General features: G+C 49.4%; 8 protein-coding genes across 8 annotated transcripts; 6 read left to right on the plus strand and 2 right to left on the minus strand.

The window, feature by feature from the left end:
• Positions 1 to 455: 455 nt before the first annotated feature.
• RAB11B (Ras- protein Rab-11B) lies at positions 456 to 1381 on the plus strand (the record flags this gene model as incomplete). The annotated part of the gene is made up of 5 exons (XM_024910962.2): positions 456 to 476; positions 551 to 563; positions 659 to 1048; positions 1105 to 1185; positions 1248 to 1381. The coding sequence occupies 5 exons, from the start codon at positions 456 to 458 to the stop codon at positions 1379 to 1381; spliced, it is 639 nt and encodes a 212-aa protein (XP_024760903.1).
• A 579-nt stretch (positions 1382 to 1960) lies between these two features.
• Positions 1961 to 3337, plus strand: TrAFT101_010153 (uncharacterized protein). Its single transcript, XM_024908013.2, has 3 exons — positions 1961 to 2150; positions 2214 to 2431; positions 2497 to 3337. The coding sequence occupies exons 1-3, from the start codon at positions 2029 to 2031 to the stop codon at positions 3078 to 3080; spliced, it is 924 nt and encodes a 307-aa protein (XP_024760902.1). The 5' UTR covers positions 1961 to 2028; the 3' UTR covers positions 3081 to 3337.
• A 537-nt stretch (positions 3338 to 3874) lies between these two features.
• On the plus strand, positions 3875 to 7200 carry TrAFT101_010154 (uncharacterized protein). Its single transcript, XM_024900058.2, has 6 exons — positions 3875 to 4269; positions 4374 to 6086; positions 6144 to 6207; positions 6275 to 6367; positions 6439 to 6610; positions 6678 to 7200. The coding sequence occupies exons 2-6, from the start codon at positions 4537 to 4539 to the stop codon at positions 6992 to 6994; spliced, it is 2196 nt and encodes a 731-aa protein (XP_024760901.2). The 5' UTR covers positions 3875 to 4269; positions 4374 to 4536; the 3' UTR covers positions 6995 to 7200.
• Positions 7201 to 8615: 1415 nt separating this feature from the next.
• Positions 8616 to 11557, plus strand: TrAFT101_010155 (uncharacterized protein). The gene is made up of 4 exons (XM_024901878.2): positions 8616 to 9088; positions 9177 to 9796; positions 9858 to 10151; positions 10219 to 11557. Exons 1-4 carry the CDS (start codon positions 9040 to 9042, stop codon positions 11176 to 11178), a joined length of 1923 nt encoding a protein of 640 aa, XP_024760900.2. The 5' UTR covers positions 8616 to 9039; the 3' UTR covers positions 11179 to 11557.
• Positions 11558 to 12220: 663 nt separating this feature from the next.
• On the plus strand, positions 12221 to 15592 carry TrAFT101_010156 (uncharacterized protein). The gene is made up of 4 exons (XM_024909731.2): positions 12221 to 12403; positions 12531 to 12660; positions 12726 to 12834; positions 12912 to 15592. The coding sequence occupies exons 3-4, from the start codon at positions 12726 to 12728 to the stop codon at positions 15215 to 15217; spliced, it is 2415 nt and encodes an 804-aa protein (XP_024760899.2). The 5' UTR covers positions 12221 to 12403; positions 12531 to 12660; the 3' UTR covers positions 15218 to 15592.
• A 2613-nt stretch (positions 15593 to 18205) lies between these two features.
• TrAFT101_010157 (uncharacterized protein) lies at positions 18206 to 19036 on the minus strand (the record flags this gene model as incomplete). The annotated part of the gene is made up of 2 exons (XM_066128860.1): positions 18694 to 19036; positions 18206 to 18404 (listed from the first exon to the last, which is right to left on the minus strand). The coding sequence occupies exons 1-2, from the start codon at positions 18846 to 18848 to the stop codon at positions 18206 to 18208; spliced, it is 354 nt and encodes a 117-aa protein (XP_065984985.1). The 5' UTR covers positions 18849 to 19036.
• Positions 19037 to 19599: 563 nt separating this feature from the next.
• Positions 19600 to 20535, plus strand: TrAFT101_010158 (uncharacterized protein; the record flags this gene model as incomplete). Its single annotated transcript, XM_024899997.2, has 1 exon — positions 19600 to 20535. One exon carries the CDS (start codon positions 19600 to 19602, stop codon positions 20533 to 20535), a length of 936 nt encoding a protein of 311 aa, XP_024760898.2.
• Positions 20536 to 21278: 743 nt separating this feature from the next.
• On the minus strand, positions 21279 to 23612 carry TrAFT101_010159 (uncharacterized protein). The gene is made up of 2 exons (XM_024900121.2): positions 22997 to 23612; positions 21279 to 22928 (listed from the first exon to the last, which is right to left on the minus strand). Exons 1-2 carry the CDS (start codon positions 23276 to 23278, stop codon positions 21810 to 21812), a joined length of 1401 nt encoding a protein of 466 aa, XP_024760897.2. The 5' UTR covers positions 23279 to 23612; the 3' UTR covers positions 21279 to 21809.
• Between the last annotated feature and the right edge of the window lie 49 nt (positions 23613 to 23661).

A 23661-nucleotide genomic window follows, 5' to 3' on the forward strand; every position in this document is an offset into this window, starting at 1 on the left:
TTTGGATATGGGGTCTAGAGTCTCCATATGGCACTCCTAACGGTGGGCTCCTTAGTTTGTACCTAAAGGGCATTCATTGCCTGTGGTGCAGTGTAGTAAAGGCGCTACGGAGTACCCTCAGTGCTAACGGTCTAGCATTCACAAGGCAAAGAGGGTCAAATAGGGTACCTACCAGAGACTTGCTAATTGATGTGCCGCACAAAGAAATTTGCTGTCGCTGCGAAGTCTCCGCCGTGCCACATGCCACCTGCTAGGCCGCATTCTTCGTTGCCTTGCAGTTCGCGCCTCCTGAGCTCGAATCCAGGTGACTTAGCGACCTAAGCCAATCGTCAGAGCCGCGCAGCCACTTCTTCCCCTCCACATCCACAACCTGGACACATTCCCATCGTCACAGCTTCGTTCTGCAGCACATATCACCAGCCTCCAGCAACGCGCCCCACGACTCTGCTGCTACCATGGCCAACGACGAGTATGATGTATGTTCCGCCTTCCTGAATTAATGAAATGGCATTTGGCGGGACGCTAACAGCAATGTTTCAACCCCCACTAGTTCCTCTTCAAAGGTATGGCTCTCTCTCCCTTGAATCATGGACCGACGGTCTACAGCACCAGCGTGCTCAAAGACAGCATTTATGCTAATGATTTGCCTTGCTTGTAGTTGTCTTGATTGGAGACTCTGGAGTCGGAAAGTCCAATCTTCTCAGCCGATTCACTCGAAACGAATTCAACCTCGACTCCAAGTCGACTATCGGTGTCGAGTTTGCCACCAGATCAATTCAGGTTGACTCCAAGACCATCAAGGCGCAAATTTGGGATACAGCCGGCCAGGAGCGTTACCGTGCCATCACTTCCGCATACTACCGAGGTGCGGTCGGCGCCCTCCTTGTCTACGATATCAGCAAGCACCAGACATACGAGAACGTTACGAGATGGCTAAAGGAGCTGCGAGATCACGCCGATGCAAACATTGTCATCATGCTGGTCGGAAACAAGAGCGATTTGAGACACCTGAGAGCTGTTCCTACAGATGAGGCCAAGAGCTTTGCTAGTTCGTCTTACGGTCTGACGTCGTTGGAGGGGCATTAGCTAACCAATTTCCTTTAGGCGAGAACCATTTGTCTTTCATCGAGACATCCGCTCTCGATGCCAGCAACGTTGAGCTTGCTTTCCAGAATATTCTTACGGGTGCGATAAAGGGTTCCCATACCAAGTTTACGCATTTAGTACTAACAAACTCTCCTCTCCAGAAATCTACCGGATCGTATCTAGCAAGGCGCTCGACAGCGGCGATGGTGCCCAAGCCACCATCGGTGCTGGCACTAATATCTCACTCAGCAAGGCTGCCGACGACGAGGCTGCCAAGGGTGGCAAGTGCTGCTAAATTACTTATGATGATGCCAACTACATGAGGAGAAATACGGGAATATTGTAGTCGCATGTTTCGAAAATGTACATCGCATACCGAAAGACTTCGACGCTGTGTCGAGGAAATGAGGGGGAGGCCTGATGCTTCCTTTTTTTCTCAAATTAGAAGGGCGCAGACACTTTTGACTTTCTGCTGTTTCTGTTTGTCGCGATGGGTTTTCTGGGCTGATCTATCCGATGACTGCTACGGAATCTCTTCTTACGTAGCTACATGACCTCTTAATGAAATGATTCGTTTTTTTCGATGCCGTAAATAGCTGGTTGCATGAACTCTTCCTAGTGAATAACTAAAGAAAATACACTGTCAATCTCCGTTACCGAAATCCAACCTTTTAGGAGCAGAACAGCCCGATAGCATTAAAGGCCAAGTCATTTCTACGGCAGTCGTCGACGGCGTAGGCAAGACCCCCACTAGGTACGTACTTTGTGTTCCAATGGCGCTAAGCCGTGCCTGGACTCTATCTCAAGACCCACATTCATGAATTTTCTGATAAGAAAGTTGCTGGCTTATCAGACTCGCGCTCCTCTAAAATTTCTAGCAGTCGCCAACTATTTTCGACGTCCAGTTCAGACCACTCAAACAATTACCCATACTCTGCAAAAATGGCGGCCGTTTACAAGTCGTTATCGAAGAGCGGCAACGAGAAGCCTGAATCATCGAGCAATGGCGTCAAGAAAAACAAGCAGAGAGTGCTGATCTTGTCCAGCCGAGGTGTCACCTACAGGCAAGTTATGCGATTTGTCAATTGGCCGTGATGGGATCTTCATTTCTGACTCTATTTTAACAGGCACCGCCATCTCTTGAACGATATTGCTTCACTGCTCCCTCACAGCCGAAAAGATGCCAAATTCGACTCAAAGTCTAGACTGGGCGAGCTCAATGAGCTCGCTGAGCTCTACAACTGCAACAACGTTCTTTTCTTCGAAGCGAGGAAGGGCAAAGATTTGTATGTGTGGTTGAGCAAAGTCCCCAATGGCCCGACAGTCAAGTTTCATCTCCAGAACTGTAAGTATACCATTCTTGATTGAATTTTCTCATGCGTGAATCCTGTACTGAATACGTTCATCCAGTGCACACAATGGAGGAGCTGCACTTCACCGGCAACTGCTTAAAGGGCTCACGGCCGATCCTTTCGTTCGACGCCGCTTTCGAGACACAGCCACACCTTCGTGTCATTAAAGAGCTATTCCTTCACACGTTTGGCGTTCCTCAGGGCGCGCGAAAGTCCAAGCCTTTCATTGATCACGTCATGGGCTTCACCATTGCGGATGGAAAAATTTGGATTCGAAACTATCAAATCTCCGAAGTTGAGCAGAGCAAAGTCAAGGTTGATGACGAGGATATCTCTGAGCAAGCCGCGACCGGCAAATCCAAGAACACGGACATCAACCTTGTCGAAATCGGGCCTAGATTTGTCCTCACCCCCCTTGTGATCCAGGAAGGCTCATTCGGTGGACCGATCATATACGAAAACAGAGAATTCGTCTCCCCTAACCAGATCAGAGCCGATATCCGAAGGGCAAAGGCTGCAAGACACAACGCCAGGACAGAACAGACAGTCGGACGTTTGTCTAAGAAGAGCGATTTGGGTCTGCGATCCAACGGGAACCGACGGGCTAAGGATGAGCTGGATAAGTCTGCACTGTTTGCGTAATCCAAGGCACAGCTCAGAAATGGTGGCGGAGGAGATTCGATATCATAGCGGCATGTCTTGTACGTAGACTGCACTTAGGATTTGGACTTGTATATACACAGGCGGCGCACAAAATGGATTGATTATATGGCACGGTAGCCTTTCGTCTCGCAAGGCTCTTTCACAAACAGGCCCAGATATGAACATGTACCAAGATTGCTTCCGTGCCAGGTCGATAATGATAGATATTTAATTCTTAACACATTAATGCATTGCAGCTATAGATGTCCCCTAGAGGGAAAAGAGCAGTCGTCTGATTTGGCAGTATCATAAGGGTTAGGACCAGCGTATATCAGAGTAAGAATGTGGGTAGCCAGTACTATCAGCTCAAAATGGCGTTTGCAATACATTGAACATAAAATTTATATACCCATTTACCCCGTACCATCCCGGATGCAGCGCTTGCTCTTTGTATCGCGTGCCACATGCATCTTTCCAGCAGAGATTGGTTGGCTCTTCATGCAAGCGTCAAAAACCACAAGTTCACGGGCATAGTCAGCTATTGCTCTTACATTTTTTCCAAGAAGAAGAAAAGTCAATGCAAGGAAGGAAGCCTGTCAACGAAGGAAATAAGGCAAGCAAGGCGGAAATTAAGACACTGGAAAAGCTTCAGGTGCTGACTTTACGCTGATTGCACTGATATTAGGCCGGTAGTAGCTGTCGCGCACCAGCCACGCTAGCCGGCACAGCAATCTCCTAGTGGGCTGCGGCCAGGGCTTGTCCTCAAAACCAGCCTCATCTCTCTATGAGCCAGTGCATCTCAAAGGATCTCCAGCGCCTGTCCCGCATCTATTTATGATTGATGCCCTAAGCCAGCCTTTGAGGACTATACAAAGGCACCCGAAAAGGCTTATAGCAACTAGCATTCAAAGTAGTTCCTTTTTGTAACCCTCTCTCCGGCCAGGTGCCAATTGCGATTTCCTGCTTCTCTGCCCTGGCAAGGGAGCCGCTCAGTTGAGAAGCAGACGCTACTGGGGTAAAGGTGAGTTGATGGCTGGAGCTGCATTCACTTTGTATTCATTTTCATACCGCTTCTCGCGCTGCTGCTCTCGCGTTGCATGTTGGAGATGTCTCATGCTGCTGCCGTCTCGCATCCTGCGTTATTCGCTCAGTGTTCTCCCATGCGCGTCTGCGTGTGATCTGGTATAGCGTGGGTGTTTCGCTTATTCTTCTCCTTGTTCCATTATCTGTTCATTAACGCGGCGTGGTGCCCTCATCTAGGTCATGGTATGAGCTGTGCTGATACTAAATCAGGTCCACACGCCATCTTCAGTTTGCTGGGGTCAAGTTTTGTTGCCAGAGTATCAAAAGTTGGAAGAGCGGCCTCGGGCCTGGGGAGCGTTCTCGTTCACCCTATTATCAAGTGCCATAAACCCAGAATCTGCAACTTGTATGCATCGTGCCGGGAAACGACGCCATGGAATCTGAGGACCAGGTCATGGGAGATAGTGATGTGGCCAATACCAACGGCCATGGCGGAGGAATGCGAGGGGACAACGATGACACAGCGTCGGAGAGCGCATATCATGAAGAGAGTGAGCCGAGTGTCATAGAGGACACTATTGCGCAGTTGCGTGTGCGGCGTGGACTGCTCCCCACTGGCTGCTGTTACGATGATCGAATGAAGCTTCATATGAATGCAGACTTTAGTCCGAATACGCATCATCCGGAGGACCCGCGCCGTATCCATGAAATATTCAAGGCTTTCAAGAAAATGGGACTTGTTTACACGGGACCAGAGTCAGAGCTGCCCAGAATCATGAAAGATTGTCCGACAAAATACATGTGGCGGATCCCCGCTCGACCAGCTACACGAGAAGAGATCTGCCTCGCGCATTCTCCAGAGCACTTGGCTTGGGTGGAGAGCCTCGACACGATCAGTACGGCTGAGCTTCGTGAATTGACCAGGCGATTCGACCAAGGCCGCGAGTCTCTATACGTAGGCAGTATGTCCTATCCTGCTGCCCTGCTATCCGTGGGTGGTGCTATCGACACCTGTAAAAGTGTCGTTACAGAACAAGTCAAAAATGCTTTTGCCGTTATCCGGCCCCCCGGGCACCATGCTGAGTTTGACCAGCCCATGGGTTTCTGTTTCTTTAATAACGTTCCCGTGGCTATCAGAGTGTGTCAGCAGGATTATCCCGACCAATGTCGCAAAGTCCTTATCCTGGATTGGGATGTCCATCACGGGAATGGCACCCAAAACATCTTCTACCAAGATCCCAATGTTCTCTACATATCAATCCATGTCTACCAGAATGGCATGTTTTACCCTGGCAAACCACCAAATCCCATGACGCCTGACGGCGGTATAGAGCACTGCGGCACAGGCCCAGGATTGGGCAAGAACATTAACATCGGCTGGCATGACCAGGGCATGGGAGATGGCGAATACATGGCGGCGTTCCAAAAAATCGTGATGCCCATTGCAAAGGAATTCAACCCAGACCTGGTAGTGATTTCAGCTGGATTTGATGCTGCTGATGGAGATGAACTGGGCGGCTGCTTTGTTACACCTGCCTGCTACGCCCACATGACACATATGCTTATGTCGCTTGCAGACGGCAAGGTTGCTGTCTGTCTGGAAGGCGGTTATAACCTGCAGGCAATTTCAAGTTCTGCGGTGGCCGTTGCGAGAACTCTGATGGGAGAGCCTCCGCCAAAACTGGCCCTCCCCAAGATTAACAAGGAGGCCGCCAGGACATTGGCCAAAGTGCAAGCATACCACGCCCCTTACTGGGAATGCATGCGTTCCGGAATTGTCGATGTGCCTGACGTCCAGTCGCTTAACGCGAATAGGCTTCACGACGTCATCAGAAATGCACAGCGCCAGGTTATGCAGTCCAAGCACGGCATGATCCCACTCTATATACAACGAGAGTTGATCTCAAAGTCGTTTGAAAACCAAGTTCTGGTAACGCCAAATCTACACAGCGCTCAAAAGATCATTGTCATCATACATGATCCGTAAGTTTTCCCGCCGTGCCCCTTGTCATGGGATATGTCAACTAATCCCAGATCCAGACCCCAATTATTAGCGCAGCTAGATGTGGTAGACACTACGGTGGATGCTCATAACTCATGGGTGGTTAGTAACGCACCTTCAACGTGCTTTAATATAGGGTAGGAAGCATATTGACTGACCGGCTGCGTAGGTTGACGGTGTTATGGAATATATCGACTGGGCCGTTGCTCAAAATTTCGGGGTTATGGATATCAATGTCCCAGCATACGTTACACATGAAGAGGTATGCATTTTCGGCTCAGGTTTTCTCAATTTTCTTTTTCAACTCGTTACATTGTCTAATCAACTGTATAGGACATTGATTCATATATTCCCGAGTTTAACGAGAAAGAGATCCAGGAACAAATATTGTCTCTGGTTTGCTACCTGTGGGATAACTTTCTCCAACTCTATGAAACTGACGAAATCATCCTACTTGGCGTCGGCAATGCCTATCTTGGAGTTAAGGTTCTTTTGATAAACAGAGGTAAGGGGAGCAATGGCCCATTTTTGACTCTAAAAGCCATACTAAATGAACAAAACAATTATTCTAGACTGCAAAAACAAGATTGCGGGCATTGTCAACTTTGTGACTGGAAATCTACGGCCCGTTAAATCCGACACAGACAACGAACTCTCGTCTTGGTACAAGGAGAACTCACGGGTCTACGTGGCGGGAGACCACGCCTGCTGGTCCGACCCGGATTTGACCAGAAAGGTCAACAAGAGGCGATTCGGAACCGTGGTGCGCAGCAAGATGTTTGGGCTAAACCACATGATGAGAGAGCACGCTGAAGAGGCTCATGAGTGGATCATGAAAAGAGTTACGAGTCGTCCTGAAGGAGACACTACGGAAGAGGAAAAATCTTGAGGCTGTTTTAGTTTGCTTTGTGCTATTCCCAGGTGCCGTCACTTGTCGTTGGCTAACCTACGATTCCCTGTATTAGGAGCTTTTCTTTTCCCTCCTTATCTTGGCCCTTTCGAAGTCAAGTGCTATCTATCTATAGCAGGCTACGTAATTTACTCACTGTTGTCAACCTATCGAATAGAAGTGTTTAATAACCAGCTGATTGCCGTTTAGGGGCATCTTTAAATTGCCTCGAGCTAGTAACTCTGAGCCGGGAGATATGGAATCGGCTGCGTATTACGGCATCTCCCTTTCAGGCCAGCCGCAGTCATTGTTGTCGGAAAGCCGGGGCCCCGGATGGGCATCTCCACCGTGGCGAGTCGTGATTTCTGTAGGGTGCTCCATGACAGGATGCTCCATTTTTGTCTTGATTTAATCTCTTTCTCCCTCGCCGCATCTCCAAGCCACCAAGCAAAGCCCGAGTATGGGATTTAGCCGGGGTTTGCCCCACCGTCTCTGCAAGCGGCAATAGATTCGGAAGCATACAGAGGGTGTAAGTGGGTGTAGTAATAGTAGTAACCCTTTGATATCTTTGATATGGGAAATGCTTTATCTCCGCTGAGAGTCCAGATGCGGCAGAATGCTTAATACCGCTGCTACGTGGGAGGTAAATATTGTCGGCGATGAAGCCAAGAATAGCGGTTGAAAATGCTGGTGAGGCCAAATACGTTTTGACGGCAAGCCATGCAATGCAAGGGCATCTCACATCAGCCATATGCTTCGTTGAGCGAATACTACTAGCGAGGCAGCATCCATTACTATAAACAGCAAGTTTGGAGAAATCCTGGTGGTATCTGCTAATTCCGTTATCAATACTTTAGCACACAGAATTGATATTAGTATGTGCTGTAGAATGCTAAAAATAATCGCCTCGCTAGGTGAAAAAAAAAAAAAAAAAAAAAAAATCCCCCGCATGCCTGCCTGATACCACTATCAGCATAGCATAGTGCCATCTCCGGCCAGTAGCGCCTGTCTGGTCAGGCTCCCCAGCATTCGACGCAGCGCACTTGGACAGACCCCACCTCACACCTACCGAGATGTCTTCCCGGCGACGGACCATGAAGCGATTTTCTAGGCGCTAAACCCCACACTCAGCTTGGCCAATCCTTTGTTGCCGGTTGCGGCAAATGCGAGTGGATGGACAATGCCCAATACGTACAATTTGGCATCATCGTGGAGTATTTGTTTATCTGTTTATTTGTGTGTTTGTTTGCTTGTTTGCTTGTTTTTATTTATTGGAAATAAACTAGTAGTCGACTAGTACATATGAAATAATCAGATGAGATGATATGTATGAGATGGCAGCATGGATCTGTCCGCCGGCAGGACGATGACGATGGATGATTATAATACACCCTCCCCTGATTGGCCATTCGACATTAGAGTTGGCCCTGCAATAAATCCTGCAATAAACACATAAATATTCAAAGGGCAACTTCACTAATACTAGACGGGCAAGAGTTTGCGGCTCCGACTGGCGGCTTGTGCTGCTTCGCGAGGTACGTACCGGCGAGTCTCTCCAGCCTTTCTCCGCTCTACTCCCGAATCCTTTGCCGTGATTTTAGTGCCGCGTCCACCCTCTTCTCCAATGATTCAAGAGGAGCCTCTCGGGGCCCCCTCACGGCTTCGACTGCGCAAAATGCCTTTGGCTCCCGGGCTTCATTTCCGGATGGGCCATCATGTAGGCAACGCAGTTCCTCTTTTCTCGCGTCATCGGCACTTGCACCGCTGCGCCGGATATACTCGTTGATATGTCTATATATCTTGTGCTTGCCTCTCCACTCCAACTCGCGCCGTTGCTTGTCATTCATCTCTCCATCTGATTTTTGTAGCATTTCAGCTTACGCCTTGGCCTGTGTCGACTCTGATCTGGACTGGTTGGCCGTACAGAGCTGTATTATTACTACCACCTCTCTCTTCTACTAACTCTACCGGTCCATCCATCCATCCATCCATCCATTCAAATCTCCATCTCCATCTCTTTGCTTCCTTTTGTATCGAGGAGAGCCATGTCTCCTGCCGTTGTGCACCAGGATGTCTCTGACACATATGATATCGGTACGATCCCGACTAGGCCGCCATCGGCATCCCAGTATCTGAATCAGAATCAGAATCAGAATTAATACTAACTCACTTGTCATCGCAGTGATTGTGGGAGCGGGACCTGTAGGATTGATGTTGTCTACATGTCTCTCGCGATGGGGCTACCGTATCAAGCACATTGATAACAGACCAGAGCCGACGGCGACGGGTCGAGCCGATGGCATCCAGCCTCGATCACTCGACCTCCTGCGGAATATGGGACTGAAATCTGACATCATGGCCCACAAGCCTGCCCGTGTTTACGAAGTCGCTTTCTGGGACTCAGAGTCGAGCAAGGGTATCGGTAGGACAGGTACCTGGGCCAGCTGCCCCAACTTCATCGACGCCCGTTATCCGTTCACCACGCTGCTGCACCAGGGCCATATCGAGAGGGTGTTTATCAATGATCTTGAAAAGAACGGGACCAGCATTCAGCGACCCTGGACAATCACTGGATTTCAGACACGCAACCCCGAGACGTCGGAATATCCTGTTCAGGTTGAGTTGGAACATGTCAATGGCACGGAAAAGCAGACCGTGCACGCCAAATACCTTTTCGGTGGCGAGGGTGCGAGGTCATTCATCAGACAGCAATTAAACATTGGCTTTCATCACAAGGACCCCATCGCCCATGTCTGGGGTGTGATGGACGGAGTCGTTAAGACTGATTTCCCGGATATCAAGGTCGGTTCTTACCTCTGGCGGAGCTCTCTTCTTGTCAGTGCCAATACTAATCTTTCTGCAGATGAAATGCACGATTCGGAGTCAGCATGGCTCCATCATGGTTATCCCGCGTGAGGACAACATGGTGCGCCTCTACATCCAGATCGCATCTTCTACCGATGCCGACTGGAACCCGAGGAAGTCGGCAACTGAAGCTGAAGTGCAAGCCTCGGCCAAGAAGATTCTGTATCCCTACAATATCGAATGGGAGCGTGTAGAATGGTATTCCGTCTACCCTATTGGCCAGGGAATTTCAGAGAGGTACACTTTAGATGAGCGAGTTTTCCTTGGTGGTGATGCCTGCCATACGCATAGTGTAAGTGGCCATCCTCCTCGTCAATCTTTATGTATGGTTTCAGCTGGCGCTAACTGTGCGCGTTTAGCCCAAAGCTGGTCAAGGCATGAATACAGCCTTTTTAGATGCGCTGAATCTTGCTTGGAAGATACATGCTGTTGAGAGTGGATTCGCGAACCGAAATATCCTCAAGACTTACGAGTCTGAACGAAAAGCAGTAGCAGAATCATTATTGGACTTTGACAACCGCTATGCGAAACTCTTCTCCCAGCGGCCGCCTGCGGCTTCTGAAGTTCAGGCAGCCTCAGAAACCATTCCAGATGGCGACATGGATGGTGACAACGATTTCATCAAGACATTCAAGGAATCCTGCGAGTTCACTAGCGGCTACGGCGTCGCATACCAGGCCAATACATTGAACTGGTCTCCAAGCCATCCGGCCCAGTCACATATCGTCCAGCCCAGCGGTACAACGCTAAAATCTGGACGTCTGTTGGTGAACGCGGATGTGACAAGGGTTGTCGATGCGAATGTGGTCCACCTTGAACAAGAAGTGCCACTCAACGGCTCGTTCCGCATCTTCCTCTTTGCTGGAGACCCAGTGAAGAACCGTATTGCGCTCCGAGACTTTGCAGACAACTTGACTAGCGCCAAGTCATTTTACACAGCCTACACCCGGCCAGACATTGCCCAGGTTTCACACCACGAGAAGCACAACCCGCACAGCCATTTCTTCACGCTGTGCACCATCTTTGCGGCAAAGAGACACCGTATTGAAATCGCCCGTGACGTACCTAGCGTGCTGGCTCGTTATCGCGACCACATCTACGCCGACGACAGATGGGACCGTCGCGTACTTGATTCAGTGGCTCCTGCTCACGCAAAGATGGGCTTCAATGAGGAAAGGGGCGGTGTTGCTGTTGTCCGACCAGACGGCTATGTCGGCTTTGTGACTTCTCTAGTAGAGGGTTCGGGCACCGTTGACGCTTTGAACGCATACTTTTCAGCATTTTGTACTAAGAAATTTGGAAACACTGCTCAGCTGTAGACTTGATATTATTGGGCGACAATAGAGATGAGGAGAGGAGGGCACTGAAGCATTTTACTTTTGTGATACTACAACTTTCATCTCTGCGACTTAGAGATTTTTTTTTTTCCCTTCCGTATCTCGTTTATTGAAGCATTACTGTACTTTCTAGCAGCTAATTACTTTTCACTGTTGGTTGTCGATTACTACCAAATTTATTGAGCCTCCTGAATATATTTACCTGTGCTATGACCATTGGTCTGGATAAATGTAGCCCTGGATGATAGCAAAGCAGATGAGTAGGGTGTGAAAGTTCATTACCAGATAACAATTTAAGGTTAACATTTAGCTTTCGCGAGATAAAGGGTAGCGGAAGCGATTTATCTCCGAAGATTAGCGATAAAAAAGGTCCTTATCAATATGTTGCCTCGGAAGTTTGATAGTAAATTCGCAAAGATTTTTCTGCTGAGAAAAATATACTTCGGCGTGATTATGAGTATTTTGAAGGTTATATAAACTCTCACGAGTAGAGAGATGTATGCGCATCTGTGGCGTCTTCGTGTATACCACCGAAGATGGCAGTGCGTCATGCGTCATGCGTCATACAACGAAATGTGTAATAGCGAGAAGAGATATTTGCTTGCTGGGAATGCTGTATCGTACTACAGGTAGCCTCATAGAAATACTAGATGGGTATTTTCTATAAACTTGTCAATGGTAACGTCCTTCTATTTATTAAGCTATACCCTACAGTACTCCCTACTCTCTCTGCTCGCCTATCAAATAGATATGATGCATAAAATTAGAGTAAAGCCTAGGCAAAAAAATATTGACGCGTCAATCCAAATGACACGCGCATAAATGCAGAGAGGCTTCATTTTTGCCGCGCTGATATCATGGCGGAAGTGGGGAAAGGTAAATCAATTTAAGGTTGGCCAATCACAGGCCGTGCCCTGCGCGCCTCGATTTTAGTGGGGATTATCCGAGGTTCTGCCGGGTATTTATTTCAACCTCTCGCCTGTAAACTCGGCGCTTTCAGCACCTTCAGCGCCATTATGGGCTTCCAGCTGGCGACGACTCAGCGCCTTCCATCAACGCGGCCTCAAAGCTTGGCCCTCTATAAGCTTAACCTTAACCTTTATCGCGAATCTACGCCAAACTCTACATCTTCGAAACTCTATCGGTCCCTTGACGAGTCGCCAAACTTACAGAACGACCGGCTTTATATACGCGCAGCTCCCCTCTGGTAAGAATGCCTCTTTCCTTTGATGCATCATTTCCCGCTTGTTTCGCCTGCTTGTTTCGCCTGCTTTGCTTCGACTGCTTTGTTTCGACTGCTTTTTTTTTTTCGACATAATGGCTCACGCACGCAGATTTCTCTATCGCAAGACGGACCCGGAGAATAATCCGACCGTCAGATTCGTCATTAAGAAGCCTCTGGCCTCCAAGGCCAAGTCTCCAGATCGCTTTCCCGTTCAAGACCTTCAAGAATACAAGAATCTCGTACGCCATATACAGCCTGGCCTTTGATATCTGCTCTTACTGACCTTTTTTTTTTCTGCGTTTAGATGAAGGCATTTTCTTCCCAATTAATCCTGTTTTCTTGTCAATTTATTCTCCTCTTTGCAATGGCACTCCTCATCGCCTTTGCCACTTTTACCGGCTTAGGCCGATTTGGTAAGTGATCTATCTATTTTGAGAAATCGTGACTGCGATTTTCGACGTTACTTACTTTTTTTTGTTTTTTGTTTTAGTCTACAACCAATATAGCACCCTGTTCAGCTACGAAGCTCAAGCTTCTGATGAAAGCATTTCCATTTCGAACAAACGCCGCAGACATGAGCCTCTTCCTACCAACCTCGACAAGCGCCGATTCCTCACGACTCGCTCTGCTTCCGGTAATTCTCGTTCCGCTACCAGTACTTCTCGCTCTGCTTCCAGCAATTCTCGTTCTGTTACCGATAAATCTCGCTCTGTCAACGATAATTCTCGTTCTATTTCCGATAATTCTCGTTCTATTTTGAAAACTTCTCGTTCTATTACTGGTACTTCTCGCTCTGGGAACGATAATTCTCGTTCTATTGCCGATACTTCTCGCCCCACCGCCGATATTTCTCGCTCTATGAGCGGTACTTATCGTTCTGCTTCCGATGATTCTCGTTATATCTCTGATGATTCTCGTTATATTTCCGGCAATTCTCGTTCTATTTCTGGCGACTCTCACCCTATTGACAATACCTCTCGCTCCATTTCCAATGGTTCTCAACCTGTTCTCGATAATTCAGCTTCCAGATTGTCCACTCCCGACAATGGTGGTCAAGAACTGCACTGGCTCGACAAGCAAGCCTTTGCCGATCTCATTCGACAGTACAGCGAATTTGCCGCCCTGCTCGAGTTTATCTGGAAATCCTCCATGACCTCCACACAACCGGCTCTCGTTGACGGCTGCCTCTACCCCATTCGAATGCATTTATTGGTTGACCCGGAGCAGCTCCAGCTATACAACCGTGGCCTACTGTTTCCTTTGAATGCCACTTTCGAAGAGTTCTGCATTCGCTGCATTGCGTTCCTTGACAAGGTGTACTGTATCGACCGCATCATGGACCTTCGAGAGCAGTGGCCAACTGCGCCATCATTCATGAACGAAAAACCCACGCCACAAGATCTGGAAATGCTGAACAGAATTCGAGACTTCTTCTCGTTTCCGGATCTGCCTGAGATTCTTTCAAACGTTTTAGCCGCCTGTGGATTCGACAACATTGACGTACCTGCCGATTTCATGAATCGCATCGTTTTGGACTTGGGCGCCATTATTCATAGGCGAACTGTACCAAGCTACGTGGCATCAGCTGAATATCGGGAGCGACTCAAGGTCCTATTTTCAGTCATTGACGACAAATGTCCTGGAAGCTTCCCTGAAATCACTCATGAAGCCACTCCTGAAGTGACCCCTGAAGTGGCCCCTGAGAATGAGGCAGACGTTTGGCTAGAGATTGCCGACGAAAGCGACCCGGAGAAATCCTCATTTGAGTTTAACCCACCTTCATTGGACTCGTCATTTTCTTTCAATCCCTCGACATGTTCCCTATCTGGGCTTCCCACACAGCGTCCCGGAAAACGTGTGTCTTTCGATGAATCACTAAACAAAACCTACGATAAGATCGACGAGTTGATGTCTATGCCATCACTGAGCTCACTGAAAATAAGTGAGGAATCAGAAATCGAGCTTCGAAATCTACGAAAAGAAGCAGAAGCTCTACGAGCACACGATGTTGAGCAAGAAAAGCTTCGTAAACTCCGGGAACGAACAGCCAACGGACCCCAACAGCCTGTCGTGGCGCCTCTCAGCGACGAATGGATCGAGAAGGCTAGCAACACGGTTTTTGCACCAGACACCGAAGTGTTGGCTACAACCTGCCAAGGAACGCCTCTTCGAAAACACGATTTCGTCACTGTAGTTGCGGCTAAGACCTGGCTTAACGACGAAATTGTCAACGGGGCACTGGGCGGGCTTGAAAAGGAAATCAACTTGGTTAATGGCATCACCGACTACAAACAGCAAGGCCGCAAATGCCTTGTCATGAACTCATTTTTCTGGCCTCGAGTCGAAAAGGCAAATGGCCGCCAGACGCAGTCTATCCTTCGCCGGATGGGCGTCACTCCTAAAAACTTCTTACTTATGGACACAGTCCTAATTCCCATCTGCAAGGACTATCACTGGACGCTCATGGTGCTTCAGCCCCAGAAACGAAAAGTCATGCACTTGGATTCATTCAACAAGCGCTCATCTCATCCTGATATGGCGCTGGCGTGGATATCAGACTACCTGGGCGACTTGTATACTGCTCAGGAATGGGAGGTGATGGTGGTGAAGTCACCTCAGCAAAACAACGGCTACGACTGTGGTGTACATGTGATCACCAATGGAATTTGCATGGCTTTGGGGTTGGACCCAGTCGCAAGCTACTGCGTGGAAGAGATGCCTCTTCAGAGGCTACGAATTGCCGGAATGTTGCTGAATGGAGGACTCAATGGGGAATTTGACCTTTGGAAACACTGAATTGAAATGCATAATGCAGGGCGTTGGAAATGAGAGAGGGAAATATGGTTTTATGAAAGGACAAGCAAGCATTGTTTAATTGGGAGTTAAAGGGAACGAAATGGCATGGTTATCTGCAAGGACAAGCAAGCATTTTTTTTTTAAATTTGGAGTTGGAAAGGAAAGAAATGGCATGGTTATATGCAAGGTCAAGCAAGCATTGTTTAGGATTGGGCGTTGGATTTCACAGAAAAGGCATGGTTATATGCAAAGTCGAGTCTAGCATTGTTTGGAATTGGAAAGGAAAGGAAAAGATACCAAGAGAAAGGAAAGAACTTGGGTACATACTTAGATACCTGTTTCGTGTAGCTTAATTCAAACGTTGATATAACTGGCTTTCTCCTGTGTTTCAATCAATGTAAGGGCCGCAACCAGACAAGGTGGCTTCGTTCGAATGGGATGATCGATCCAAGTGGTCGGTCGCATTTGGCCTAGACAATTCCTATCCAACGTATGGCTCTGCCAAACTATGACAACGCCATCAACTTGGCAATCACTCCACTGCTGCTCTTCTCACCTTGAAGCGGTGACGCTACCTTCTTTATTCTCGCTCGAATCGTTGTTCTTAGATTCTTCTTTCTTATTCAAAGCCTTTTTCTTTTTCAATGGAACACTGATTCTTCATTGAACCCGATATTAACCTCATATATCTACTTATTGCTCCCGTCTGGGGCCGAGGGAGGGCCTTCAATAAGAGCGGCCTATCTGCGTTTGTTGCAGCAGCTCTATGTGTATAAAGAGCCGCTACATGCGCTAAATAGACACCAGACAAGGCCGCCAATTAGAAATGCCTCTATCTTTATGTGGGCTTGACGAGTTCTTTCATCATCTACCTATTCTTGTACGCGACTATGAGATCTTCGCCCTAGTGGGGGTAGTCTAATATGAGCCGCAGCTATTTATATCGAGTCAACGTCGTACGTAGTAGTATTACTAGGTAGCAGTACCTTGGATTGCGCTGGAGTGCAACGTTTCTTCATGTTCCATTAGGTACCTGTTATGCTACTACCTTAGGTACCTGTTATGCCAGAGTCGTTTTGCTGGATCAAGGCCAGCTACCTAGTGCAATGTAAGTGACATGCTGTAACTGTCTCATGCTGTTGACAAATTCCATCGACTCAATCGTGTTTCCTAACTCAGCAGCCGTGGACCATGCCGCTACTGGCTAGGTCTGCCGCCCGAAAGTGCAAAGTTTACAAATTGTCGCTCCGACATACCAAGATAGGTGCACAGCGCTGCATGTGTCATGTATGTTGGAACAATCTATACACGGTAGGGCTCAGTCAGCGCTACAATACAAAGCCTGCTGCTTCCAAGTCCTTTACGGCCAGTTTGCTGTCGCTGCATTCCGTCTTCTCCCGCTGCTTATTATGACAGGTTGGGAACTAACGACGTTAACTACAGTAGGTAGGTGCCATAATTACATCGGCTTTGGCATCAGGCGTGGCGAGATGGAACGAGAGGTGTAGGCCTAAAAGAATGGAAGCGCTTCACCCAGAAACAGGCCCTATAGGTAGCAGGCAGTACTATGTATGGCGCATGCAAACATGAGCGGTGTAGTTCGCATTCGCACAAGCAGGTATGGCGGTGCGACAGGACAGGACAGGACAGACCCAGGTTTCGGTCGGGCTGGCCGTGGGAGGAAAGGGATCCAAGTTGTGCCGTTCGTGTTCAGGTCAGGGTCTTTTTTTCTTCGGCCTCCCTGCTTCGACCCACGGAGGGGGGAAGATGGCCTGTGCTGTGCGACAGTTGCGGGTTTGCCTGCCTACGTGGCAGCATCACCGGAGAGAGAGAGGCGGGAGAGACAAGAGAGACAGACGTGCACGCCGGCTGGGTGTACGTACTTGTATGTGCGGGCGTGCAGCAGCCCTGAAGATGCCAATGCTGGCTTGGCCTAAGAGACGCAAGGGATGCTGTTCCTTTGTATTCTGCGCTCGCGCAACTGGCCTATGCGCTGCGTACATGTGGCCCAAAAGCAGGATACCGATACCGCTGGGCTCTGACCAAGCATGCTGTAATGCATCAGAGCACCGACGATGAAAATGCACTCTGCTCTACCAAGTCTACATGCCTAGCAGCAGGTCTGTGCTGGCGCTGCTGCTAGCGGCATGTTGCATCGTTATGACATGGCGGCGGCGGCATTGTCGAATCGTCATGGCTCGATTCAAGCGCCCCCTCCCAGATGCCAAAGCTGCCAGTGTGACGAGTCGGCACAGCCACAAGCCACCCAATCATGTCGGGTGACGCGCTCTGCAGGCGGGGACCCGCGCGCCCTTCAGGGAGCGAAAGCAGGGATCGCCGGCTTGCTGAGGCTCCCTTCTAGTGGTTTTCTAGCGGCCAGTCGCTGCCTGCATCCAGCGGCGGTGCGCACAGTGCGGCGTTCGAGGCGCTGCTAGTGCCGGCACTGGTGCTGCTGCGTCTAACCAGGTCGGCGGGTGCTAGCGACTCTGTTTGGCCGGCTGGCCCAGCTTCCAGCGGGCTTCTAGTGTGTCTCTGGTGGCACGGCAGCCGCTAACGCCGGTGGACAGTGCGGCCAATGCATTGCCCCCCTTCGCAGGCTTTTTGGCCTGGGAGCCACATGACTACCTGCCTATACGAAAGCGCAGCGCATCTTGGTAAGGGAGCGCCCGCAGTTTGCCAGCGGTCAACAAGTACCGGCCAGGTACCCCGCAGGGCTACGGCCATTTTTCGTCAGGCCCTTTTTTCGGGTGGGCTGTCGCCTCTTTTTTGTTTCTTTTTTTCCTTTTTTTCCTCTGACGGTCGATATCTCCCTCGGCACTGCCCACTTCTTTTCTTGGCTGAAGATAGATCGAACGGGAAAAAAACTGGCCACTAGGGGGCGATGATCATCAGATTTTCGAGGAATGCCACCTACTAGTTCCGAGGTACATCAGCCCTTGAAGCAAAACTAGTACCACTACCTGCACTTGGAATAGCACCCGGCGAATTCTACTGCGAGGTACCGCCATGCTGCAGGGCAATTGATTGACTGACTGTACCGGTACGGCATGCAAGAGCTCCGTCCTGGTACATGTACATGCCTCGTGCCTGCCCTTCTGTCCAACTTTGGGAAGAGATCTCCATTGCGGTTGTGCTTCCTCCGCTTTCATGCAGCTTGAGAGGGTTAAAGACGGCTTTCGGTCGAATGCTGCAAGCAGCGCTGATTCAGGAACTCTTTACTTGCCTACTCCTTGTAATTCTCCTCTCTGGCTTTTTTTTTTTTTTTTTTTTTTTTTTTCCTTGTTGCCTGTCCCGTCACTCACTAAGTGATCTACGGAGAAATTATTTCGGGAGAAAATGCGAACTAGGCGATGCCGATGCTACGTATGGCTCGGCAGTATTTGAGATTTTTTTTTTCTCTCTCTTTTTTCGCCTCCCCCCAAGCTCAGCTGGAATAAAGAAGGGGCGGAGAAAAAAAGAAAGAGCCACAGAATCACGCCTCCCGATCCCCCGATAGGCCTCGCTGCTGATTTAGCTCGCAGCCAAGGAAGGCTACTAGGGAAGTCGCCTGTCCTGCCCCACCTGCCTGTGCATCTGTGCCTCCTGCCCCCGCCACCTCATCCACCCTGGTGGGATGTACCATCGCCTGCATGGGCCGTACAAAAGAAATGTATCTTCCGCCACTCGTCCATCTGTTCTGCCCTGCTTCCGGATACTTCGCGTCTGAATCTCTGCACGCCGCAAGATAGACGATCCGTCCTCACCGCCGTCGCTCCTTCACTCTCGTCGAGTCGAGCCTTTCCTCGCTTCATAATCACGGCCATCTCCATTCTCCAGCTCCTGCATCAGATATCCATCCCCTCCTCTCCTCTTCTCTTCTCTCATGACCGACGTTTGCGAGTCTTGTTCGATTCAGCGTCTGCCCCAGTTTATGAACCGCACAGTACAGCACTAGAAGCCATCCATTTGTGTTTCTGTCCTGTTTCTGCGTCTTTGCTCATCCCCCCTTGTGGATCCTGACGGATTACGTGACCGTCTTTAATAGAGTTGGCCTGGGTTCATCGCTGAGTTGCTGCTACTCCGCTTTCATCCGGCGCAGCATCAGCATTTGTGAATCAGTTGGGGCTTGGGATTTTACTTTATTACCTGTCACTGCATCGTTCTCGGATGCTCAACCACGATATACGGCCATTTGCTTGATTGGCTGTTCCCCGCGTGCCCTCTCTCTCCGAGTCTCCCCTTGTCAGCTTCGCGGCATCGCATCATACATTGTACATCGCCGTTACAATTGCCGTGTTTCCCCCCCCAAGAGTTCTTTTGGTAAGGGCCTACTCCGAGTGCTCTTGCCAAAAGTCTATTGGGATCATACATTGCAAGTAGTCACTTTTGTGTAACAGCATAGCATGGTCAAGCCCAGGATAAGACAACAAACCCTCGGAGTCGTGTTTACGAACACAAGACAGCAGCCACGGCCCTTGTCTGCGTTCGAAGACTTCAATGAATCATCACTTACACCGTACTCACGCCCGACCAGCTTCGCCTCCTCGTCCGAAGCATCATCTCCCCGATACACCATGACGGGTCACCCTCCAACCCTCAACGAGATCCTTCTCGATACCGCCCCCCCGCCGTGGACCCTCACTGCCTTCATGGCCTACCTTTCGCAGAACCACTGCATGGAGACGCTCGAGTTTACCCTTGATTCCCAGCGTTATACCGCCTTCTACGAACAGTTCTTCTCCGAAGCGACCGCCTCGGATGAAAATCGGGAAAAGGTCTGCGCCTGGTGGGAGAAACTGATGCAGATCTACATCGTCCCCTGCGCCCCTCGCGAGGTGAACATTCCCGCTCAGGTTCGAGATCGCCTCCTCCGCGTGCCGTATGGGCCCAACCCTCCTCACCCCTCCGAGCTTGCCGACGCAGGACGCATCATATATGAATTGATGAACGATTCTCTCTTGGTGCCCTTCTTGCAATCAGTCGCCCCGACCATGCCCGACGGCCATCATGACTTCCTTTTTGGATCACCCAAGGCGTCGTCTGACCGAACAGCCGTCTCAAGCGGCACAGAGCTTGATGCTCTGACGGTCGACAGCGATCCCAATTCCCCCGTCACAGAACCCATGACGCCCCCTACAACACCACCCACCTCAGAATGGACCTTTAACACGTCGCCTGGGGGCTTTCACCGTGCCGTAGCGGCGCATAACAAAGGCTGGAAGAAGGTGGGCGCAAAGCTGGGTTTCAATCGCAAAAGCTCTAGCCGGAGAACAACACCTACATCCTCAGGAGCCGAATCCGGAGAGACGAGCTTCAGCACCAGCAACCACTCATTCTAAAGAACTTCAATATGTGTCAAAAGTTTCATACGCACTACTCCATCCTCTTCCTTTCTAACCCCCACCCTACATTGGACTCTTCCGAGTAGTCCGACACCCGCTCCAACGTGCCACACATGGAGACTTAGAGGGTTTTACTAAATCACCACGATGGTGAACTTCTCAAAACTTCTTTCCCCTCCTCGCAACATGATTAATGCCGATGCAAAAAAAAAAATGGCTTCGGATTGTCTACTTTGCTCTGTAGATCAGAGATTCCACATAGGTGGCCACATCATATACCCCAAAGAATAGGCATACCGCCTCTGGAGACGTGTGTGGCCGCTCGATCCGAGTTGTCTGTCTCCTGGATCTTGCTCCAATGGGACAGAACAATTTACACCGCTGGGTCGCATTTCAACCACCGATCTCAAGCATTAACCATCATTTTTATTTCATTTCCTCCTGACCAAGGGGGTTGTACAACACATTTGGAGGCCATGTTGAGGAACTCTCCTCGGCAGGCCGCTGTCGTCTTAATACGTATACCTCATGCAGCGTGTTATTCAATTTACGAATTTATGGGATCCACGGCCTTGTCATAGGTGAAACGGAGTTTATTGGGGGTTTGGCGGTACAGATATACATTTTCCATGGTATTTTCGTTTTTGTCATTTTTGGGTTAACGGAGTCATCAAAGCGTGCGTGTGGATCATTCATAATGTGTTTTCACATAATTCACAATCAAACTCGGCCCTGCAGCAGCTTAACATAATCATGTTATTCTTAGTAGATAGAGATAGGCCAATGAATATCTAGATGCCTCAACAAGAAGTTGTGTCAATGAAACGTATAGTGAGTGAGTAAGTGACCAATGCATACATATAACTTGTAGATCAGGTTACCAGTTTGCTTCATATTGTTACACCTGGGGCATTTTCTCTAACTGCCCATTTCTATATACGCCTTCCCTTCTAATGCTCATTCCCCCTTTTCCCTCGAAACCTATTTCAAAACAGCTAGTCTAAAGGGTTTTCCCTTCTCCTATTTGATAGCTGCTTGATTCTGCCCAGTCCCCGGAAGCAGGGATTAATGTAGGCTTGACAAACATTGAAACAGTATTTATATAAATAAAGGAAAAAAAAAAAAAAAAAATTCCCTGCTCATTATATAGCCAAGATAGAGAATCCCATATCATCCGACATTGAGTTGCATTAATCGATTGAATCTTTGATTTTGAAATAAACATTCTTTGTGTAAGCCTTTTTTCGCCGAGGAGGAAGCTAACATCGCCTCTATGACTGAAATGCACCGTTTCTCAGCTGAGGAGATGCACGGTAGCGACCCGTCTGCGCGGGCGCCTCGGTGAGCGGTAATAAAGGCGCTCCATTCCGGGACTCCGACATCATTCGCGCGCTTCGATCCGCTTTGTTGGATTCGCTGGTCCGGTCGTAGAGATAAAGACCCAGGAAGGTGAGAGCAATGCCCACTGCCTGCACGGAGGTTGTCGGGCTCCTGAACCAGATGATGGCCATGACGATGACGAAAACGCGCTTGATGAGACTGGCGACAGAGTATGTGACTGGAGAAACCATGGAGAGTAGGATGAAGGCAATGATGTTCTGTCCAAAGTGGAAAATGCCGTTGAAGATGAATTCCAGCGTCAGGCGGCCATGGTCCATCGAATTGGGCAGCTCGCTGAGGTCTACTGACCCGTCATGGAGGAAGTCTTTCAGAAGAGTGATGCCCTCTGTCCAAAACCAAATCGGCATAGTCAGCGCAAAGGCCATACCGGACGAGTAGCACAGCAAATTAAGCTTATCGAGTTTCTTGGATTGGACGTTGCCGCCCTCGGACTCGACTTTGGCAGCTTCGTTGAACAGCTTTTTGGAGAAGATATTTTGCGTTACAAAAATGAGGGTTGCCAGGAGCGCCTCCAAAACACCGAGTAGTTGGCCGCCGTAGCTTCGTTCGCTGGAACAAGCCAACATGACTCCTATTGTCAAAGGAATCAAGGAGAGGTAGGTAGCTGTGGGGTATCGGATGTTATAAATCAGTCTATAAGCAAGCACGGTAAACAGCGGCGAAAGGCCCTTTATAGTGTGAACAAGCGAAACGGGTATTTTAGCCGTCGCGGTCGAGCTGAGGAGATGGCCGCCGATCTGGAACATAGCTAGGGGTAGCGTTGTCATGATGACTTCTCTGCTGGGCTCGCGGATGGGGTGTCTTAACGCAGAGATCTTGGTGCGAAGGACGGGGAAGATGCCCGACAGCCAGGAGAGAAAGACGCAGAGAGAAGATACAAACGCAAATTGAATGAGGGTCAACGTTGCGGGCATATTAAAGGCATTGAGGATGGACTTTGACGACGTATTCGTCAGAGCAGACGATGTGTACCACATCAAGCAGAGAATCTACAGATGAAGAAAATTAACTTGATTAACTTCCTCGGCCATCATACGCAAGGCAGGGTGCGACATACGACAAGCTTTGGGGACACTGGGGCTCGTAGCGCATCGGCGATCTCGTGGGCGTTTTGGCTCATGCTGCCATTTCTGGCACGAATCGTTCGGAACGCATCGCCGAGGCTCTTTTGGCGGCCGTGGGTGCGGCCAGACGAAGACCATGCGCTTCTCGCGGGATAGCCATTGGGACTCAAGTTGTTGCCGTTGAAGGCCATCGACGGCGAGTTGAGGGAATTGGCATCGTTCGGAGACTCGTTGCCCAGACCTGGTGATGTCGCAAGGCTCGGAAACTTTTCCATTACGCGGCGGCGGTGGGTTGTGCTGCCTTTGGGCGTGGTCAAAGTAGAGATGTCCTATTTCCAGCGGCTCGAATCAATAAAAATATATGGAGATGGCCGCTCGGGTATCGGTGTCGTTCTCTGAGCGCGCTCTCGAACGATTTGTGGACGGGTGCTGGCGGTTGCAAAATCGAGAGCCGACGTTCAACGTGGAGGCGGTGCTGGTGGGTTACGCCGTTGCATCAATTGACATCTGGAATACGAGCTGAGAAGGAGAGACAGGGGTGGATCGGTAAATGGTCCATTACCACAAAGCCATGCAAAGTGGACAGCTTCTAGGCAATGGCAAGAAGGGAAGAAAAAAAAAATAAGAAAGAAAAAAAGAATTGTCGCTACAAAGCCGT

The sequence above is a fragment of the Trichoderma asperellum genome, chromosome 6 (genome assembly GCF_020647865.1).
Source record: "Trichoderma asperellum chromosome 6, complete sequence".
In the NCBI taxonomy this organism is placed as follows: domain Eukaryota; kingdom Fungi; phylum Ascomycota; class Sordariomycetes; order Hypocreales; family Hypocreaceae; genus Trichoderma; species Trichoderma asperellum.